This window comes from Bubalus bubalis, chromosome 1 (genome assembly GCF_019923935.1).
Source record: "Bubalus bubalis isolate 160015118507 breed Murrah chromosome 1, NDDB_SH_1, whole genome shotgun sequence".
Taxonomy (NCBI): Eukaryota; Metazoa; Chordata; class Mammalia; order Artiodactyla; family Bovidae; genus Bubalus; species Bubalus bubalis.
The window spans coordinates 188897303-188917673 of record NC_059157.1 but is presented as its reverse complement, the minus strand read 5'-3'; the positions used below and the strand labels follow the sequence as shown (position 1 = coordinate 188917673).

At 46.6% G+C, this 20371-nt stretch overlaps 1 protein-coding gene across 4 annotated transcripts in view; it reads right to left on the bottom strand.

Annotated features, from left to right (window-relative positions):
• Window positions 1-16191, bottom strand: part of TRAPPC10 (trafficking protein particle complex subunit 10) — a 75868-nt gene extending 59677 nt beyond the window's left edge. For all 4 annotated transcript variants that reach the window (XM_044947546.2, XM_044947555.2, XM_044947552.2 and 1 more), the window contains exon 1: window positions 15942-16191. In XM_044947546.2, coding sequence (XP_044803481.2) covers window positions 15942-16008 — 67 coding nt within the window. In that variant the 5' untranslated portion in view covers window positions 16009-16191. The remainder of the gene's footprint in view (window positions 1-15941) is intronic.
• Between the last annotated feature and the right edge of the window lie 4180 nt (window positions 16192-20371).

Sequence of the window (20371 nt, the reverse complement as noted above, 5' to 3'; positions counted from 1 at the left end):
AGGGAACTATGATCCCACACACATGCTGTGAGGCTACTAAGCCCCATGTTCCACAACAAGAGACGTCTGAGAAAAATGCCAGCGGAGCCCTGGGCTCCTGACTATCTATGCCTCTCTTCCCATGTCTGCCATTTGTGATCAGACTCTGGTCCACGCACTCAGATATCTGAGGCAGACCTTCACTATTTTCTGAATTAGGACTGCATTCGCTGAGATTTTTAGAAGCATATATTTATGTATTAATCACATAATTTTAAACTTTTTATGTTAAAAGCAAGTAAGAACTAATTAAACATGGCCAGTTGGGGGGTGGGAGTTAAAAAAGATGATTTCAGTGACTTAAGTATATATGGGTCACATTTCAATAAACTCAGCTGAACATTTTCTTAAAATTTTAAAAACAGAAGGACTTGGGAACTCAATTATAAAACAGTTAACTTTTACCAATATTGAGAAGACACTAACACATGTCCAACAGAATATAAATAAATATAGATAAAGATGTGTCATTTAGATTTTCACATGCTAGCAAGGTAATGCTCAAAATCCTTCAAGCTAGGCTTCAACAGTACCAGATGTACAAGCTGGATTTAGAAAAGGCAGAGGAACCAGAGATCAAATTGTCAACATCCACTGGATCACAGAAAAAGCAAGAGAAAAAGAAAGAAGAAAAAGCAAGGGAATTCCAAAAAAATATCTACTTCTGCTTCACTGACTAAGCTAAAGCCTTTCTGACTGTGTGTATCACAACAAACTGTGCACAATTCTTAAAGAGATAGGAATACCAAATAGGAGCCTTACCTGTCTCCTGAGAAACATGTATACAGGACAAGAAGCAACAAGTAGAACCAGACATGGAAAAATGAACTGGTTCAAAACTGGGAAAGGAGTACATCAAGGCTGTATACTGTCATCCTGTGTATTTAACTTATATGCAGACTACATCATGCGAAATGCCAGTCTGGATGAAGCATAAGCTGGAATCAAAACTGGGAAAGAAGTACATCAGGGAGAAATATCAACAACCTCAGATATGTGGATGATACCACTCTAATGGAAGAAAGTGAAGAACTGAAGAGCCTCTTGATGAAGGTGAAAGAGGACAGTGAAAATACTGGCTTAAAGCTCAGCATTCAAACAACTAAGATCATGGCATCCGGTCCCATCACTCATGGCAAACAGATGGGGAACAGTGAAAACAGTGGCAGCTTTTCTCTTCTGGGCTCCAGAATCAGTGTGGACGTGACTGCAGCCATGAAATCAAAAGACACTTGCTCCCTGGAAGAAAAGTGAAAGTCGCTCAGTGGTGTCTGACTCTTTGTGACCCCATGGACTATACAGTCCAAGGAACTCTTCAGGCAAGAATACTGGAGTGGGTAGCCTTTCCCTTCTCCAGGGGATCTTCCCAACCCAGGGATCGAACCCAGGTTTCCCACATTGCAGGCAGATTCTTTACCAGCTGAGCCACAACGGAAGCCCAAGAATACTTGAGTGAATACTGGAAGAAAAGCTATGACAAACCTAAACAGTGTATTAAAAAGCAGAGATACCACTTTGCCAACAAAGGTCTGTATAGTCAAAGATATGGTCTTTCCAGTAGTCATGTAGAGATGTGGGAGTTGAACCATAAAGAAGGCTGAATGCTGAAGAATTGATGCTTTCGAATTGCGATGCCAGAGAAGACTCCTGAGAGTCCCCTGGACTCTCCTGAACAGTAAGAAGATCAAACCAGTCAATCCTAAAGGAAATCAATCCTGAATATTCATTGGAAGGACTGATGCTGAAGCTGAAGCTCAAGCTCCAATACTTTGGCCACCTGATGCAAAGAGCCGACTCACTGGAAAAGACCCTGATGCTGGGAAAGATTGAGGGCAGGAGGAGAGGAGGGCAGAGGATGAGATGGTTGGATGGCATCACTGACTCAATGGACATGAGTCTGAGCAAGCTCTGGGAGATGGTGAAGGACAGGCAAGCCTGGTGTCCCTGGGGTCGCAAAGAGTCGTAAACAACCCAGCGAATGAACAACAAAAAGAGACAGTAAGAAATTGGCTATTTTTGAAACAACTCTAATTTTCAAAGAAATCAATTATAACTAAAAATAGAAACCTGTAGGCCAGTCTTTTAGAGCCAACACACCATCACTAAGATCAGAGTCTAAGCAGAGCCGAGTAACATGTCCAGACCAAGCCCAGGAGGGCGCAGCAGCCCCGCCCAGCCGCACTCAGGGCCACTCACAGCTGAGGTCAGTCGCACAGCATCGGCTTCACCCTTCACCAATGCAAACAGCAATGGAAACTTTCACTTTCAATCATTTTTCTGCACAAAACTTTTATTTTAGGATCCACTAGAACTGCAATGTCACAGGGTTATTTAGTGTCAAAGCAATTTTAAATCCTGATCTTCAGTTAACGGTCAACTGCGACCAGAACAGAATCAGTCTTATGCTGATACTTAAAGAGCAGAGGCTGAGTCCAGGGTCCTGTTCTGTGTGAAAGAGCCTCCAGCAGAGGAAAGGCACATGAAGCTCAACCCTGCTGGAATCAACATCCAACCAAACCGTGTGAGCTGGCTCCATCTGGGGTGGAGGTTAGAGAGAGATCCCCGTCTGCATCTCAGCAACACTGGGTGTCTAGACTAGGCTAACATAAAGGCACCTATTCTCTTAATTGAGAAGAAAATATTTGTATCTCTGTTCAAAAAGCTATACATTTGTTGTTGCTAATGTAGCTGCAATATTTATGGTTATTTATATGCAGTAGTTATGTATATGTAATAGTTACGTAATTTTTTTTTAATTTTAAGACTTGATGATGACATAAGACTGCATTTAGCACTAAACCATCTACAGAAAGGGTGGCATAAATTAACAAATGTGGTGCGAGTGCTCCAAAGTTACCAATCATGCCTCAGGGGGAGCCAAAGGTTAAACAGAAAAGTCACCTATTTGTTGGGAAGGACACAGGGCTTTCATACTTATAGAATCAGACATGTGTCAAGGGCATTCAGAAACTGACAGAATCGTCCTGCTCCCCGGGGCCTGTGAACATGTTACATTACACAGCAAGGAAGAATCAAGGTTGCAGATGGATTTAAGCTGCTAGTCAGCTGACCTTAAAATAAAGAGATGATCCTGGCTTATCCGGACAGGCCCACTGTGCTCCCAAGGGTCCTTACATGGGGAAGAGCCACAAGCAGAGAGATGGCGTCACGAGAAAGACCGAACTGGGGCCCAGAGAGCCAAGGGAGCGGGCACCTCCAGCTGCCGGAAAGGGGATTCTCCCCTGGAGCCCTCAGAAGGAGCAGCCCTATCCACAGGAACCATGTCCAGAGAGAACCATGTCAGACTTCTGACCTGGAGAAAATACCTCTGTGTTACTTTTAGGCACAAAGTCTACGTAATTGTTACAGCAGTCACAAGAAACTGACACAACCATAGAAAGTGAAGTCATGGGACTGATTTAAAACAAAGAGAAGCATTTGATTTGCCCTCCCCACCCCCAATCTATGGACTATCCCAATCTGATGATCTGGGAGGACTTGCTATTAGCGCTAGAGGGTTTGGCCCCAGGTGAGAACTAGCTGACAGAAGTCAGAGGGGGGACCATTCATTTACTGCGCAGGTGCTCAGTCACCCGGAGTCCTCCCAGCAGCCCGAGGGCCACCCCACACAGGGAAGCCCAGGCACCCACGGCTCCCCGCCCAGGTGAGTCAAGCAGCTCGTCAGAGTACAGCTGCCCACTCTGACTCAACAGTATGCACTGCTGCTGCAGATGGTTCTTTCTCTCATTTTACTGTTTCTTGGGCTTCCTGGGTGGTTCACTGGTAAAGAATCTGCCTGCAACGCAGGAGATGTGGGTTTGATCCCTGGGTTGGGAGGATCCCCTGGAGAAGGAAACGGCAACCCACTGCAGTGTTCTTAAATCACAACTTGGCCCATCCTGCCATCTCAGCACTAGCTTTTCCTGACAGGTCTGGTCACCAGCTCCCCAGCCTGCCGGTGACAGACACCTGCTCGCTCTCCCCGTGCTGCTTCCCCCGCTCCCCGCACCCAGTTATGCAACCAGCACCACCCTGCCTACGAAGTGCACTCTGTGAGGGTTAACCAAGTTCCGGACTGTTCGAGTTTGCAGAAAAGAAACTACAGCCAATGCACAGAGGCTGCTCGAGACAGAAAGTCCCAAAGTCTCCTTTTTTTAAGAAGAAAGACAGGGTAGTAATGACCTTCTCTAGCACTCAGAGACCACATTAGACCCCAAAACTCAGGAATTTAACAGAAGAAAGACTGGATAAGTGCATCTATATATAAGAAGACCAAAAAATCAGCCTTTGAAAGTTTACATATTTTTAAAACACAGGGAATATAGTCAAGCTGCAGCCGTTTGAATCACAGCATTTGCGATTCAGGAGGATATCTTGCTTGTTTCAGGCACACTTGGACCGGAGGCTTCTCCCAAACCGCTCTTTCCCTAGATTTCCCTCTCACCTCCTTAAAAGTCCGTTCGAAAAGATCACTCACTTTCTCAATGGGGTCTCACTATCATTTTCAAAAGGAGCACCGTTATGAAGGGGGATTTGAACTAGCAAAACTGTGCTTACCACAGGCCCAGCAATCCTCACAGTGACAGACCCCAACAGATACATGGGGAAAATATATTTGATTGCAAGACTGTGTCACACAGCAAAAGATGAAACCATTCAAATTCCACTGATGGATGGCCAGAGTAAACCATGGCATATCGACATAACAGGGCTCTGCTGCTGCTGCTAAGTCACTTCAGTCGTGTCCGACTCTGTGCGACCCCATAGACGGCAGCCCACCAGGCTCCCCCATCCCTGGGATTCTCCAGGCAAGAACACTGGAGTGGGTTGCCATTTCCTTCTCCAATGCAGGAAAGTGAAAAGTGAAAGTGAAGTCACTCAGTCGTATCCGACTCTCAGCGACCCCATGGACTGCAGCCTACCAGGCTCCTCTGTCCACAGGATTTTCCAGGCAAGAGTACTGGAGTGGGGTGCCATTGCCTTCTCTGTAACAGGGCTCTAAGGACTGTAAACAAGAGAGGGCACCATCTCTGCACTCTGTTCTCCCAGAAATCTTGGGGGGAAAGCGAAGTCGGGAATGTGTATGCAGTCTGCGATCTCTTATCTAAGAAAGGGAAATATTAATACAACACGTATGACTATTTCCTACAGAAGGAGATGCTTCAGGTCAGGGAGGCACAGGGCAGAGAGGGCAGGGCTACACACTCGACTGCTGCGCTGCTGGTGGCAGTCACAGGGCATCGGAGGCTGTGTGAGGTGCCTGAGGCGGGCCCTGGACCCACAGCACCAGGATCGCCTGGGCATCTGTGAGAGGTCCTCACTCCCAGGCCCCGCCCCATCCTGCTCCATCAGAAACTCTGGCCCCCCATGAGCACTCCACGGGACTCGGATCCAATCTGAGGACCTTGTTCTATCATCCCCAAGCATGCCTGAGCACTGGAAGAAAAAATACACGAGAGAGAGAGAGCAGGCAGAAAGCAAATACAGAGGACAGAGCAGTTAAATAAAGCCCTAAATTTCTGAATCTGAACTGAAAAGATCAGAATGAATTTAGAGCCCAGCTCTTCCCCCTATAAAGGCCCAGCAACAACTAGAAGCCGAAGCACACAGACTGGGGTCTCCAAATACGATCTCCCACCAGAAGGAATCGGGGCTCCCTGAAGAAGGGCTGATTCCAGGGCCAGAGCAGGAAATGCACAAAGTGAGTCTGGAACATCATGTCACACCAGAGAGCAAAGGAACTAAAGATCCCTACAACAAGGATTCCGACACCTCGGAAGCCAGCTGGCAAACGGACACCAGGCGCGCCCCCGACTCTTCAACAAGCGGTAAGGAAGCAGAGGGGGAAGGGAACCCAGAGTTCAAGACAGAACGGAAACACCAATCTAAAAACCTACTGACACTAAGTAATTTAAAGAAATTTTAAAAAAAAGACACATCAGACACTGGAAATGTAAACACTCAATATTTGATACTAAGGAATTGTATTTTTAGATGTGATAAAGATTTTGCAGTCTTATTTTTTAAAGTCCTTATCTTTCAGTGCTACAGGCTGTCTTAGCTCAGGCTGCCATGACAGAACACCCCAGATGGAGTGGCTTAAACAATACATACAACTGTTTTCCTCCTTGTTCTGGAGGCTGAAGTCCAAGGTGCCTCCTTGCGGCTTCCCAGTGAGGGCTCCCCGCTTGCTGACTTGCTCTCCCAGCCTCTCCTCCTCTTCTTACGAGGCCGATGACTCCCACCATGAGGTCCCCACCCTCGTAATCCAAGCCAATCCTAATTATCTCCCAGAAGGTCCCATCTGCAAATACAACCACATTAGTGGTCTGGGCTTCAATGTAGGAATTTGGGTGGGGCATACAAATATTCAGTCCACAACACATACACTTACTGATAAATGTTCAATGCCTGAGATTTGCTTCAAAATAACAACAGGATTGGAAGGAATGGGCGGGGGTATAAAGAAGCAAGACTGACCACTTAGTTGTTGAAACTGAGTGACAGGCTTGGAGGGGTTCTTCATACTATTTTTTTTTAATACAAGTTTGCAAGTTTCTATAATAAAACGTTTGAGATGTTAACAATTCTCCCATTTCTCTTACCCTTATCTCTTTCTCCTTTCTTCCTAGCATGCATCACCTATTACATGATATAATTTACCCTGTACGCACACAATCTACGCTCTTGCTGGAACGTAAGCTCTAAGAAGCCAGGAGCAGATGCTGAGGACCTGCTCTGATGGTGAATCCAGGGCCTCGTTCTACACTACACAGCACAGGGCCCCCAAAGGCCAGGACATCCTACAGCAGATGGAGCGATGGCACTGGCTGTCAAGTTCTCAGAAGACGGATTTAATTTTAGAATCAGTAAGACTACACTAAAAACCGCCAGTACGGCTACCCTACTCAGTTCTTCAGCGGCTGAACTAAAGAAAGTGATGTTTCGATTCTGCTTAGCTCTATGGCAAAGGCTTTCCCTCAGGGATAACTTGAGGGGACAACCCCTTTCTGTGTGGGCAGACGGGGTCTGACTCCCCGAGCCCTTGGCGAGGTTACGGTGGACCAGGAGTCGGCCACCTCGGGCCCGGTCCTCGCTGCGGCACTCAATACTGAGGGGTCTTGGTCAGGCAGACACTGGCCCTCAGGTCTTCAGCCTCAAAATGACCTGCCTGCTGGCCCTTCCCGCTGTTCACCTCAGTGCTTGAGGAACTTTCAAGCTGACCTAGCCAGACTGAGTGCCTACAAATGGTGAGCTGTGAGCGTAGTAAAAATTGTTACCACAGGTGTTACTGTGAGTTCTAAGACTCGACCTAAAATTGCAGCTCTGAAATGTATGCAACTACTTCTAAACACTAAATAGATCTGTAGGAAAAAGGAAAAATTTCCAAACACATGACATGACACTCGCTGGTGAAAGCAAGGTATAAGCCTGTTGTCAGTTTCTTCATAATTTTTCTGTTCACTGTTTTTAAAAAATAATTTTATTCACTGATGCATTCATTCATTTATCTTATTTCTGGCTGTGCTGGGTCTTCGCTGTTGCACAGGTTTTTCTCCCATTGCGGAGAGTGGGCTTCTCATCGTGGGGGCTCCTCTTGTGGTGGAGCACCGGCCCCAGGGTGCGCAGGCTTCAGCAGCGGAGGCACGTGGCTCAGCAGGCGCAGCTCGCGGGCTCTAGAGCACAGGCTCAGAAGTTGTGGCACACGGGCGCCGTTGCTTCATGGCCTATGGGATCTTCCTGGATTAGGGATCGAACCCATGTCTCCTGCATTGGCAGGCAGATTCTTAACCACTGAGCCAACAGGGAAGCCCTCCCTGCTCACTTCTTCAAAAAATTTGGCAAACGAGGGCCTAAAACAACACTGAGGAATGAAACATCATGTAACACGTGTGCAGGAAGCCAAATAAAAACATTTATTTTCTTGGGGGGAAAAAAAGGAAAGAGAGGTTGTATAATAGGTTCATCTTTTCTTAAGAGATCATCCCACCCTGAGTCAACATCTCAAGCCCAAAATTCCAGATACCATGGACTTGCTCAGGGAGGGGTCAGGAGCACAGTAAGGACATGCCTCTAGATGGAGAAAGTGCTATAAAACCAGACACATGTTGGACGCTGCCGACGTGCACCTGGATGCCAGTGCAGACGCCGTAATCAAGGAGCTGACCAGCACCCCTAGAAGATTTGTCCACATCCTGACCGCCGCCCCCCCAACCCAGGACCTGGGAATGAACCTTATTTGGAAAAGGGGTCTTTATAGATATGATTAAGTTCAAACTCTCAAATAAGATCATTCCGTATCATATACAGATGGGCCCTACATCCAATGACAAGAAGTTACTTGTCAGGTCAGATAAGAGGCAGAAGGGAAAACACAGAGAGAGAGAAGGCCATGTGAAGACAAGGCAGAGACTGGAGTGATGTACCTACAAGTCAAGGAACAGCAAGGATTTCTGGGCACTGGAAAGAGGTGAGAAAGGACCACCTCCACCCTCAAGGCCTCAGGAAGAAGCACAGCCTTGCTGATACTTTGATTTTCAACTTATAGTCTCCAGAACTGTGAGAAAATAAATTTCAGTTGTTTTAAGCCACTCCGTTTCTGATAATTTGTTACAGCTATCCTAGAAAACTAAAACATGTGGCGTAAAATACAAAAATCAAACGCACATCTTCCCTAGTGCTCTTCCAACCCATCTTTTAGATATGTTTTTGGCCATACCGCGTATATGTTGAAATAAACACAGATGAAAAGGCAATTCTCAAGAGGTACAAGCACGAAGAACCACATAAAAAGAACCTCACTAATCATCAGGTGTATAACACCAAAACAACTATGATGGAAGATGGCCTTGGGCTGGTCAGAGTTCTTAGATACGATACTGAAAGTATAAGAGAAAAAAATGGGTAACTGGACTTAACATTTAAAATGTTTGCACTTCTGAAGACAGATTAACTAAAAGACAAAGAATAGAAGAAAATATCTGCAAATCACGTATCTGATAAAGGAGTCCACACACTGGAACACGAGACAGCAAGAAAAGGAGGGGCCAACTGCAGCTGGTGTAACACGAACGAACCTCAGAAACACCGCAGGGTGAGAGAAGCCAGATAGGAGACTGCATGCTACACGACTCTTCTGCGCAACGTCAAGAAAACGCCAATCTATGGAGACAGAAAGCAGATCAGAGGTGCCTACGCCTAGGGGCAGAGATTAACTGCTACCAGTTCTTGGGGTGATGGAAATGTTCTAGAACTGAACTATGGTGGCGGCTGCACAACTGTGACCATTTACTAAGTCTGAAAAGTGTACACGTACAACGGATATTAATTTTATAATATGTAGACTAAAGCTCAATAAAGCTGCTCAGAAAAAGAAAAAACAAAAAACTATAACCTGTCCACTAGACTGGCAAAAATTAAAAAGGTATCTCCGACCCAGTGGGGCAGAGTATAACTAGGAGGACAGCTTTTTCACAGGGCAATTTGGGGTCTCCCCTTCTGACCCAACAATTAAACTTCTCGATTTCATTCTTCATAATGAAAATGTATTCCTGCTTTATTTATATACTTTTAAGGTTAAAGTTTCATTACTAAAAGTTACAGCTGTATCTTTTTCAAAGGCTTCACCCAAATGCCAGGTTGACAGTCCCTCAATCCTAAATGCTCCTGAGCAGAAGCTGAATCACAGACCTGAGAATGCCTCGGTTTGTTCATACATTTCTCCTGACTTGAAGTAAAGAAACCATACTTGAACACAACTCAGAAGGACTATTTCAAACATTATGGGCCATGGAACTTTTCTTCTACTAGATTAATATGTATTTCCTCGATTCAAAAACTCCAAAGAGAAAATGCTCCAGCACCAAAAAACAAAGAACCACGCAAGTGCATAGTAGTCTACCTGAAACCAAGTCTCAGCGGCCAGGACTCAAACTCTCCAAACATTTTCCTACAAAGCTATCTGATCCTGACAAAGACATGTATTTAAAGAAAATAACTACACCATTAAAAGCTCCTACCTTACATGTAACACAGTTTCCCCTTTAGAGTAATGTTTGCTCACTTATTAATTTCTTCTACAAATATTTACTGAGCACCAACTATGTGCCCAGCACCATCCAGGTGCCACAAATACAGCCGTGAACATAGCAGATAAAGTTCTGAACCTCACATTCTATTCCAGGGCAGCCCAGGTTGTGGTGGAGAGTAACAACCATGAGAGAAAAAAAAAAAGTTTGTCAGGGGTGCTGAGCCAGAAGACTGAGCAAAGTCCAAGAGATGCCAAACCCTCGCAGGCCTGGGCGGTGGCACTTGAGCAGCCCCAGTGCGCGAGGGAAACACCGAGGGGGTCAGGAGAGCGACAGGGCAGGGGCTGCTGGGCCGTGTGCCGTGCGAGGCCAGGCCAGGAGGCCAGGTGGGGGTGGAGTTGGGGGACTCGGACAGAGGGCCTCAGAGCCCACAGGAAGCCCTGAGAATACTATGCCAAGAAGGTGGGTGGCCCCTGGAGAGGCAGAAGCCAAGAAGTATGTGCCAACTTCTCTCTTGGAGGGACTGCCCCCAACCCCAGAGAGAATCAGCTTCAAGGGTAAGGCCAGAAGGCCAGCTGGAAGGCTGTGGGGGTCCCAGGGAGAGGTGAAGGGGGCCAGGGTTTGGGGGAGCAGCAGTGAAAAGGGGCTGAATCGTAGATCAATTTCAAAGATCAAATGGTATTTGCTGGTAGACAATGTTGGTTGTGAGAGAAAAAGAGAAGTCAGAATGACTCCAAGGTCATCAATTTTAAATTTAAAAACTAAATATTCTCAAAGAGCAAAATACTGCGAATACACATAAAAATCACATTAAGCGCAGTCCCACGGGGACAATCTGATTGAAAGTGGGGACCAAAGGGAGCAAAGACAGAAGGGAAGGTGAGGTGAAGGAAGGGGTGACAGGGAGGATCTGTGGGGGCCCGTGTCCGTCATCCAGACCCCCAGGCCAGAGCAGAGGGAGGGGGGATCACCAGGGAGCCCTGGGAGACAAGGCACCAGCACTCCGTCAACTGGCAAAAATCTGTTTTTAGACAAGAAATTCTCAGGTAAGTCACTTGCTTTTTCAATAAAAGGTGACCAAGGCCCTTCCTACCTCTTGTGTGGACCAGCCAGCTGGCTGTCCGCTCCCTTCCAGGTCAAGATTGGTTCCTGCATGGTGTGTGCCATGCTTATTTCAAAGAGCTTAAAAAAACTCAGACCCTTGAGTCTTACTGCATAAACCAAACTTCACTAGAAACTCTTCAGTAACACAAATCAAGCCCATGAGCTGAAGTTCAAATGGAAAAGGAAGTTTTTCACATCTCAATGATTGGTGCAGATCCACCCTAGAGTTGGGCTAACATACTAGTAACATCGGTTCCCAAACTTACCAGGTGCTCCAGGGTACTGCAGCAAACCCACAGAGGCCCAAAGGATGTCCCAAATCTCCAGGGAGAACAGCAATACCAAGCCATTCCAGGCCCCAGGAGAGTCAGTTTCAGTACTACGTCGGCTGTATTTCTTTCAGTGACATCATTATCATCACAAAACAGGGTAACTGTTGTGATGAAAGGCAAGTACCACCCCACCCTCACCCCAAGTAAAGCGAGCCACTGCGTCCAATCTGATCCCCTGCTTAGAGAGGTTGTGCTGTGCCCAACAGGTGCAACCATCCCAAGAGTATGCTACTGTGGTTATCTAAGAAAGAAGCAAAAACTTTTCTTTCAATTTATGTGTATTTTTTTTCAGTAACTTCTGTTAAGACATAATACTTAATAAAATTACCTGAATCTACTTAATAAATGGAATTACTAAATACTCTTTTGAGTCTAGAAATGCCATGGAAAAATTACTGAAGACACTTAAGCCACCATGGAGAGAGAAAACTGAGGAATCTCTGCTGAGAAGCTAACATTTTTGGCACATTCATCGTTCTTCTGAGCACTTCACACGCACTCATTCAAGCCCCTATCAGCTCTCTGTGACTGGCACCGTCCCTGACCCTGGGCCACAGGTGAGGAAGTCATCACACAGTAAACCACGCCCGCTTTTACCTGCGCACAGGTGGCAGCGCCTTCTAAAGCCAGGGAACACAGGCAGTAACTTCTCCAACCAGGGTCCCTACCTCCAACCATGGCCCAAGGAACTGAGGTCTCCTAAGGAGACACGTTCCCCCCTCTTCTCAACTGTTACTTCTCTGCTGACTTAAGAATGCACTGTGGACCAAGACCTGCATTTAAGTGTATCAGTTTAAACAGAGGACATTTTAAGTTACTTTTCCAACAATGAAACTGAGAGTGGTTAAATCACAAATGCCACACTTTCATGCTTGGTAGAAAATCACAACGTGGGAATTTAAAAACTTTAACCCACAGGGAGAGAAAAACAAACTCCAGCCAGGTACAAAGTGTTACAGATCTATTCATTTCTTCTATCTTTTCCCCCACTATGAAAATTCATAATGTCAGATACAGAACTCTAAATATAGAGACTGAGAAAAATTAAAGCGGCAACATCCAGTGCAACTGGGAGAGAACAGATCAGCATCTGGATGGAACACTGCTATTTTTCAGATACTACGCAATCTCATGTTGATGCTTTCGAATTGTAGGGCTGGAGAAGACTCTTGAGAGTCCCTTGGATCACAAGGAGAACCAACCAATCAATCATAACAGAAATCAACCCTGAATATTCATTGGAAGGACTGATGCTGAAGCTGAAGCTCCAGTATTTTGGCCACTTTTTTCAAAGAGGGGACTCACTGGAAAAGAAGGGGGGTGGCAGAGGATAAGATGGTTAGATAGCATCACTGACTCAATGGACATGAATCTGAGCAAACTCCAGGAGATAGTGGAGGACAGGGGAGCCTGGTGTATCACAGTCCATGGAGTCACAGAGTCAGACACAATTGTTCAGTTAGCAACTGAACAATTCTGGGTAGGATAGCAACAAATCAGTGGAATTACCATAGCTTTGCCTGCTAATCAAGACAGCTGGAAAGGAAACACCTCTTTCCTAACGTATCCTTAGATCAGAAACCCCAGTCTTTACTCCAAAGCAGAGAACTGATCCAGTGGCTGAAAGAAAAAAATCGAAGCTCCAACTTAAATTTAGACTAACTGGATCTGCTGAATTGGTTTCAGTTTCACGGTGCATCTTTCATGATTAGTAAATTATGCTATAGATGTTCAAATTGCTACAGCCAGGTGATTCATCTCCCAATGTCATCACATCAGCAGCACCACTGAGAGCTCGGACGACAACCCCGGGCATTTCAGACACATCTCCCAACACTGAGAAGTTTTTCCAACCCTGGAAGTCTAAGCAGATCCTCGACTAAGGTGGTCACTCTGCACCAGAGGCAGATGGGCAGTGGCTTTGGAAAATTTTAATTATGAACTGAAAGTCATTAAAACTTCTAGACAGCTTCAGAATTTTATTAAAATAATTTAACAAGGTTTTCAAGTAATGATGTATCCTGTTTACCCCTAATCTCTGGGGACTTTCCCCTCTTCTCACAGTTGCAAATAAACAGTTCTTAAATTTATCTGAACCAGTAACATTCTACATTCTTCTCAGAAAGGCTGATGCACAATTCATTCAGAGTAAAATGTTCTAAATTATATGAAAAAAAATCTGAAAATGAGTTATCAACTCTGCTGTCATTTTTACAATGAACAAACACAGACTTCCTGAGGGTGCAATGGCTGCAAGAAGTAGTATACAGACCTTTGAAAATTAAAATGCTGCTAAGGGGGCTATGTACACAACAGCCAAGCCTCCAGATGGACTTTGAAAGCAGTTTTTCTACTACCTTTATCTACAGTGCTTAGACCAGGAGCTCCCATCAAACGTGTGCTGCAGAAGGAATGGAACAAAACGAAGAAAGTATGACGCAAAACCAGGACAGCAAGTGCTTACTGGAGCTCCAGTCCAGACACACCAAAATGGAATTTCAAGAGTGAACTATGAAGTCAGCTCTTCTAAAAGTTAAAAAAATCTTTAAATTTAAAAAGATCTTTTTTATTTTTCAAGCTAACTCTCTCTGAAAGTTTACTGAAGGCGCTTTCTTCTCTGAGGCACCAATGAATGAATGGTTGTGCCTTTGAAAACAGAGATACCATCAGTACAGACAACAGCTTTAAACACCGGAAAAACCTCCACCAGTGTAGCTTTTACAAAAGGAAACTCTTCCAGAGTTGTCTGTTATGTACGTGAAATGAAACTAAACACGTCCGCGCATCTCTAACACCAAGAGGATAACAATCTCCCCACTAAGTCAAGGCTGAACCAACAGAGCTTTAGGAACCTTCTCTTCAGGTATGTATTTACACAATGCCTACAGAAACACTGCCAGGAAAATGGAAGCTAAAGGCTATGAGGTATAACGGGACATCTGGATGTCTCCACAAGTAATACTGATCCAGCACTCAGAGCATGGAGGGCACTTGGGGAGAAGTCTCCAGGATCTGGGAGACACTGAACCCGAACACGAGCACCACCCAAGTTTGGCTCCTCTTCCCTCAGGATACAGAAAGCACCTGGGGATTAACTGCAGGGCCTCCAGATGACCACTGCATCTACCCGCTCTCTCAGACTGAAGGTGCAGTCCTGAGTAAGACTTTCAGTTGGTAAGTGTCCTGGTGAAAAGAGAAAACTTGGCTGAATTATGCAAGCATCTAAATTCAGATGTGACAACAGTCCATTTTCCTAAGAAAGTTTATCAGCTAAACATAAAGCAACAAAATTCAACTTTAAATATAGTTTCTCAGCAATATGACAAGAGGAAACACACAAGGAGAGTATCGATTAATCAGTAAAAAAAAAAAGTGAAAAATAATGAAAGAAACTTTAACTTTTAAAAGGATCTTCTACCTACAGAACTGTCTACTATGGCCTAAGTGCCTGCCCCCAGATGTTGCTATAGGAAGAGTGCTTCCTTTCAAAGTATAGAAGACCATCTGAAAAAAATTAACTGACGACAAAAGCACTGTCAAAAGTCAAAACTCCTAATAGTCTGAAATCTCTCTCTGCAAGTCAGCAAAACGTCAGCCAACATTTCAACACTTTCCATAAACTCAGTGCTTTTGAAAGTACTGAATTCTGAGATCACGACTGTAAATATTAGAGGGAATTTTGTAGAAACAAACAGTTCCTTTGTGGGTGCATAAATGTGGCACCAAAAAAAAAACAAACCAAAAACAACTGACAGCCAAAAACGTCGAGACACCCGTCTCCGTCCACAGCGCGGAGAGCTCGCCGAACCTTTACACGCCATCTGTGAAATGGGTCTCTGCTCTGTGCCGGCGTCGCGGGCGGGGAAGAGTCCTGGCCCGCGATCCCAGCCAGGCCGGCTGTGCACGGCTCTGCCGGGCGTCCTACGTCTCAGACCCACCACTTAATACATTCCTGAAGTGCACACCCCGTCTCCTAACACCACAGCCGCACGCAAACTTCGTCCACGCTTGTGACCGAGCGCCGGGAGACCCGCTGCGGGGTCGGAAGGAACAGTGTGCCCGGAGGAGACAGTCTCCACCGCGAAGGACGGGCCGCGAGTGGCAAGCTGCCGACCCTGTGGCCGGACGGGGCTCACGGCGGGGGCCCCTCGGGGCGCACTTCGGTCAGTGCCGCCCCGCGTCCCCGGCGCTATCAACTGCAGCCGAACAACCTGGAGGGCGTCCCCAGGGAGGTCAGAGGTCGCCTCCAGGAGAGCTAGGAAATCGGCCCCGGGGAGGTCGGAGGTCGCCCGCGGAGTCAGAGCCCAGCCGCAGCCGCCGCCCCGGCCACACCTCTATTCCAGGAAGTGGCCGGGCCGGAGCGCGGGGACCCAGGAGCCGGCGACCTGGGCCGCGCTACTCGCGGCCGCCGCCCCCTCCCGCGCCGCCGGGCACTCACAGGTGACGATGGGCTTGTTCTCCATGGTGTATATCACCGGCGGCAGCGGATCCTCAGGGGCGTCCATGGGCGTCCGGCGTCACCGGCCCGGCCCCTCGCGCCCCATGGGCAGCCCGAGGCCGCGCCGGGCCAGCCCAAGCCTGAGCGGCGCCGCAGCCGCCACAGCGACGCCCGCCCGGCAGCGTTAAGCAGCTCCAGAGCCGGCCGCCCGCCGCCGCCGCCCGCCGGCCGCATCCACTTCCGGTGCCGGCGCGCGGCGGGTACCGCTTCCGGGGCGCGCGCTTTAAAGGGGAGGCCTTTCCGCCGTGCGGGCGCAACCCTCCGACAGAATGGTAGCTGGGGCTGAGGGAGGATTGGTGGAGCGCTCCTATGCGCCTGGGGGCCGAAGCACCCGTGAGCCGGTCGTGGGCAGTTGTGCGTCCCTCCTGGGCCCCTACTGTAGAGGCTGGACGGCCGAGAGCCGCCACCCCAAGCCGGCGCCCTCGGGCAGACGGGGCTGGCTTGGAGAGGGCAGCCCAAACTCCCGCCGTGGGGCGCCCAGGAGCATCGCCGCCGCCCTGCCCCCACGCCGTGTACCCGACGCCGAGGACGGACTCAGGGGTCGCTGACAGCCGCGTGCGGACACGGAAGCCACCTGGGGGTCACTAACACTGACACATGGGCCCGGGAGTCACCAAGAACAGCAAGTGGACATGGGCATATCAGTTTCTAACAGGTGTGCGACTGTCGCCCATAACCTAGCATTGTTATCTTTACCAAAGACCTGATGCCTGGGGGGATCAGTTAAGACACCGGGTTAATTCCCACCACTGAGCCAATGGCAGTTACCCCTTGCAAAACTCTTGGTCTTGTGTTTCTTGTTAGTCTGGTTTTATGAAGTAATATTGCTGCGTGAAGTAGAACAAGATTATATACCTTCTCGGTACAATCTGAACCCTCCAGCACTACCTCCTCAGGGTTCACCTGGGAGATCGACCCCCACAAATCCTCTCCCTCTGGTTGGAAGCAACCATCTCTGAATTTCCACAACTCTGGTTTCCTGCCTCCATGGCACTGAAAACTTCTTGGAGTAGGGGTTGCCTTTTACTTTTGTCTCCAGCCCGCTCCCCTCTCCATACCCACCAGGGCCTTCTGTGGCTTGTGCACCGTTGGGGAATGCACAAAATAAAACCTTACTTTAACTGCATGTGCATTTCTTATGAAAGCAAAGTAGGTTTGGGGTAACTTTTACAAAAGCAACAAATGTATGTGAAACAGTTTGAGTGTGAACACAGTTGCTAAACGTGTGTGCGTAGTGTGTGCTCTGTGGCTGGGTGAGCAGGCAGAGGGCAGAGCACCGATCTCAGGATGGGGAATGAGAAGTCTGTTGGGGGGGTACCTTGTACGTGCCCCATGCCAGCTGGCCTCAGCACTTTCTGGATGAGATTCCAAGAGACCCACTGAGAAGAGAGTGAGAAGAGGGCAGAAGTCCACAAACTTGATGATAAATGCTGACTTACAGATTCAGAAACTCAGGACAACTTCAGTAGGATACCTGCAAATAGACTTGATAGGGACAGAATGAAGGGACAAAATAGGTGATTAAATAGTTAATTCCACTAGTAGATTTTAAGTAAAAAGAATATGGTTGACCCCTGTAAGTTAATGATTACTCAAGAAAGCAGGTTTGCTTAACAACAAAATCTTGCAACAGAAACACAAGACACGCCCCCAAACAACAAAACAATGGTGACAGGAGACCCACATCCTACCCAGTGAGCTGAGTGAGTTAGGAGCCCCCGACATGTTCTTTGGCCCCTAAGACAAGTTTTTTACACAGTGCCCACAAAACAAAAAAACAACAGTAGAAAATGGGGCCTGCACCCTGCCGAGTGGTGTCAACAAGTCAGTGTCCCCAAACCAAGCTCTGTGCACACAGAAAACAATCACTTATGGGAAGGTGACTTCAAAATGAAAGACCTTCATTGTACTGAGACCTTAAAGTGTTTTTCCAAAGTGGTATGACACTCCTGGCCTGACCATCTAGGGAGGGACAGGTAAACTCTGCCCCACCCGGGGAGGAACTGATGACGGAAACATGGCGTCTACTTGAGAAAGACAGAGAAGTTCTCCTCTCCTCCCCACTTTTCCTTTGATTAGAAAACGGTGTCCCCTAAATTATCAGGGCATGGCCTTTCTCGTCCGCCTGCTTGTAAGCCTCACAGTGTCCTGTTCTAATAAATCACTTCTCATCTACCACTTTGCTCTCACTGTATTCTTCTCTGCAGAGATATAAAGAGCTGTGGTACCGGAGCTCTTCAGAGCCCCCCTGAAATGACACCAAGTGGTCTCAAAATCATACCTAGGCACACTGCAGTCAAACTGATGAAAACCATAAAGGAAAAAGTCTTGAAAGCATCCAGCCAAGAAAGACAAGTTACTTTCAGGGGGAAAATGATAAGAATTTCCACTGACTTTTCACCACACAAAAAACCCACTAGATAAACCTTTAAAGTGCTGAATTTTAAAAACTCAGCCAAAAACTATATGTTCAGCAAAAAAAAAAAAAAAAAACCATAAAAAAGAGAACAGATAAAGCTATTTCCTGATAAAGTTGAAAGAATCTGTGGCCAACAGGTAGAGACTATAAGAAATGCTTTAGGATATTATTTTTTTTGGTTGGGGGGGTGGAATTCCCACTTTAGGATGCTCTTGAGGGTGAAAGAAAATAATATATCAATAATACACTGGAAACTTAGATGTATGGGAAGGAAAGGATAGCCCTGGAAATAATCAACAAATGGGCAAACGTAAATTATGTTTTTTTTCTTCTTCCCATAGCTTCCTTAACAGACAACTGATTGTTTAAAGCATGCTTAATAACTTTGTGTGATGGTTTTAAAGTGTATATAGAAGTAAATGAGGGACTTCCCTCATGGTCCAGTGGCTAAGACTCTGTGCTCCAGTGCAAGGGGCATGGGTTCGATCCCTGGTCAGGAAGCTAGATCTCACGCGCCACCACTAAGATCCGGCACAGCCAAATAAATAAATACTTAAAAAAAAAAAAAAGTAAATGATATGACAGTGACAATACAAAGGATGTGTGGATAAAGGACATCACACGTTTGTGAATGGGTTACATTGTCAAGTGAGAAATTTCATGTGTGAGGTGATAAGTGGGAGATGAGAAATGTGTATATGAAGAGGTTGTGTGTGTTTGTGTGTGTGTGTGTGCACGCACTCTGTCATGTCCAACTCTTTACACCCTCCTGGACTGTAGCCCACCAGGCTTCTCTGTCCATGGGATTTCCCAGGCAAGAATACTGGAGTGGGTTGCCATTTCCTTCTCCAGAGGAAGTAAAATGGAATAATATAAAATATTTGTCCAATCCAAAAAGAGGCAGGAAAGGAACAGCAGAAGGAAGAAAAATCAGAGGAGACCAACTCAGGGAGCTCCCAGGACTCTGTGCTTCCACTGCTGGGCCCACGTTCAGTGCCTGGTCAGGGAACAGATTCTGCAAATCTTGCAGCAGGACCAAAACTTTAAAAAAATGAAAGCGAGAGATTCAACACAAACAGCCAATTATCACATGAAAAGATGCTCAACATCCATTAGGTATCAGGGAAATGCAAATTAAAGTGACAACAACATATCACTTCACATCTACTCAAATAAGAAACATAAAAATAAAATGAAACGAATGATACCAAATGTAGACTCCAAGGCCAGGTTTCCACGTCTTAATCTGTTCTAACAGAGAAGTAAGTGCTGAGACTCTGAAAAGACAGACACTAAAAATTCTTCCTTCGTGGCAAGTCTGTGTCCTGGCCTCACCTGCCAACCCTTGTTTGGAAGAATTTTCTTTCTGGACAGAGGGAAGGGGAGGTCAGAATTCTCCCAAACTCTACCAGGCAACGCTCCAGCTCACGGGTGGTAAGTGAGCTATTTTTCCCCGAAGCAGGCCTATCGGAGGTTTTCTTTTTCACGTGGGAATTTAGAAAACGCTTGAATTTAGCACACATTCTGGTTTAGTGATCCCTTTTAATACTGGTGAAAATGATGCTATTCCTATTAACTGATGTCCACTGAATGTTTTTGTTTTTCCCCTGGATCCTGAGATAGCATTTGCTTTTTCAAAGGTTGCTGGAACTGGAGCCCAAACAGTCTTTCCTGGTAGCCCATTACGCTGTCTCCAGGCTGCAGAGAGCCTGATCAATTATGTATTGGGATATTGCAGATGCTTCGTCTACAGGGAGGCCTCACAGAGTTTGCTCTGCCCCACCACTCAGGCCCTCACCTCAGAGGGCTGCACCAAAACCGAAGGCCAGGCAGCAGCTGCTCACAGCGGGTTTATTCCTAGTAGCTGAAAACTGGAAACCACCCAGGTGTCCTTTGATGGGTGACTAGTCTGACAATGTGTGGTCCATTGGCACCGTGGATGCAGCAAAAA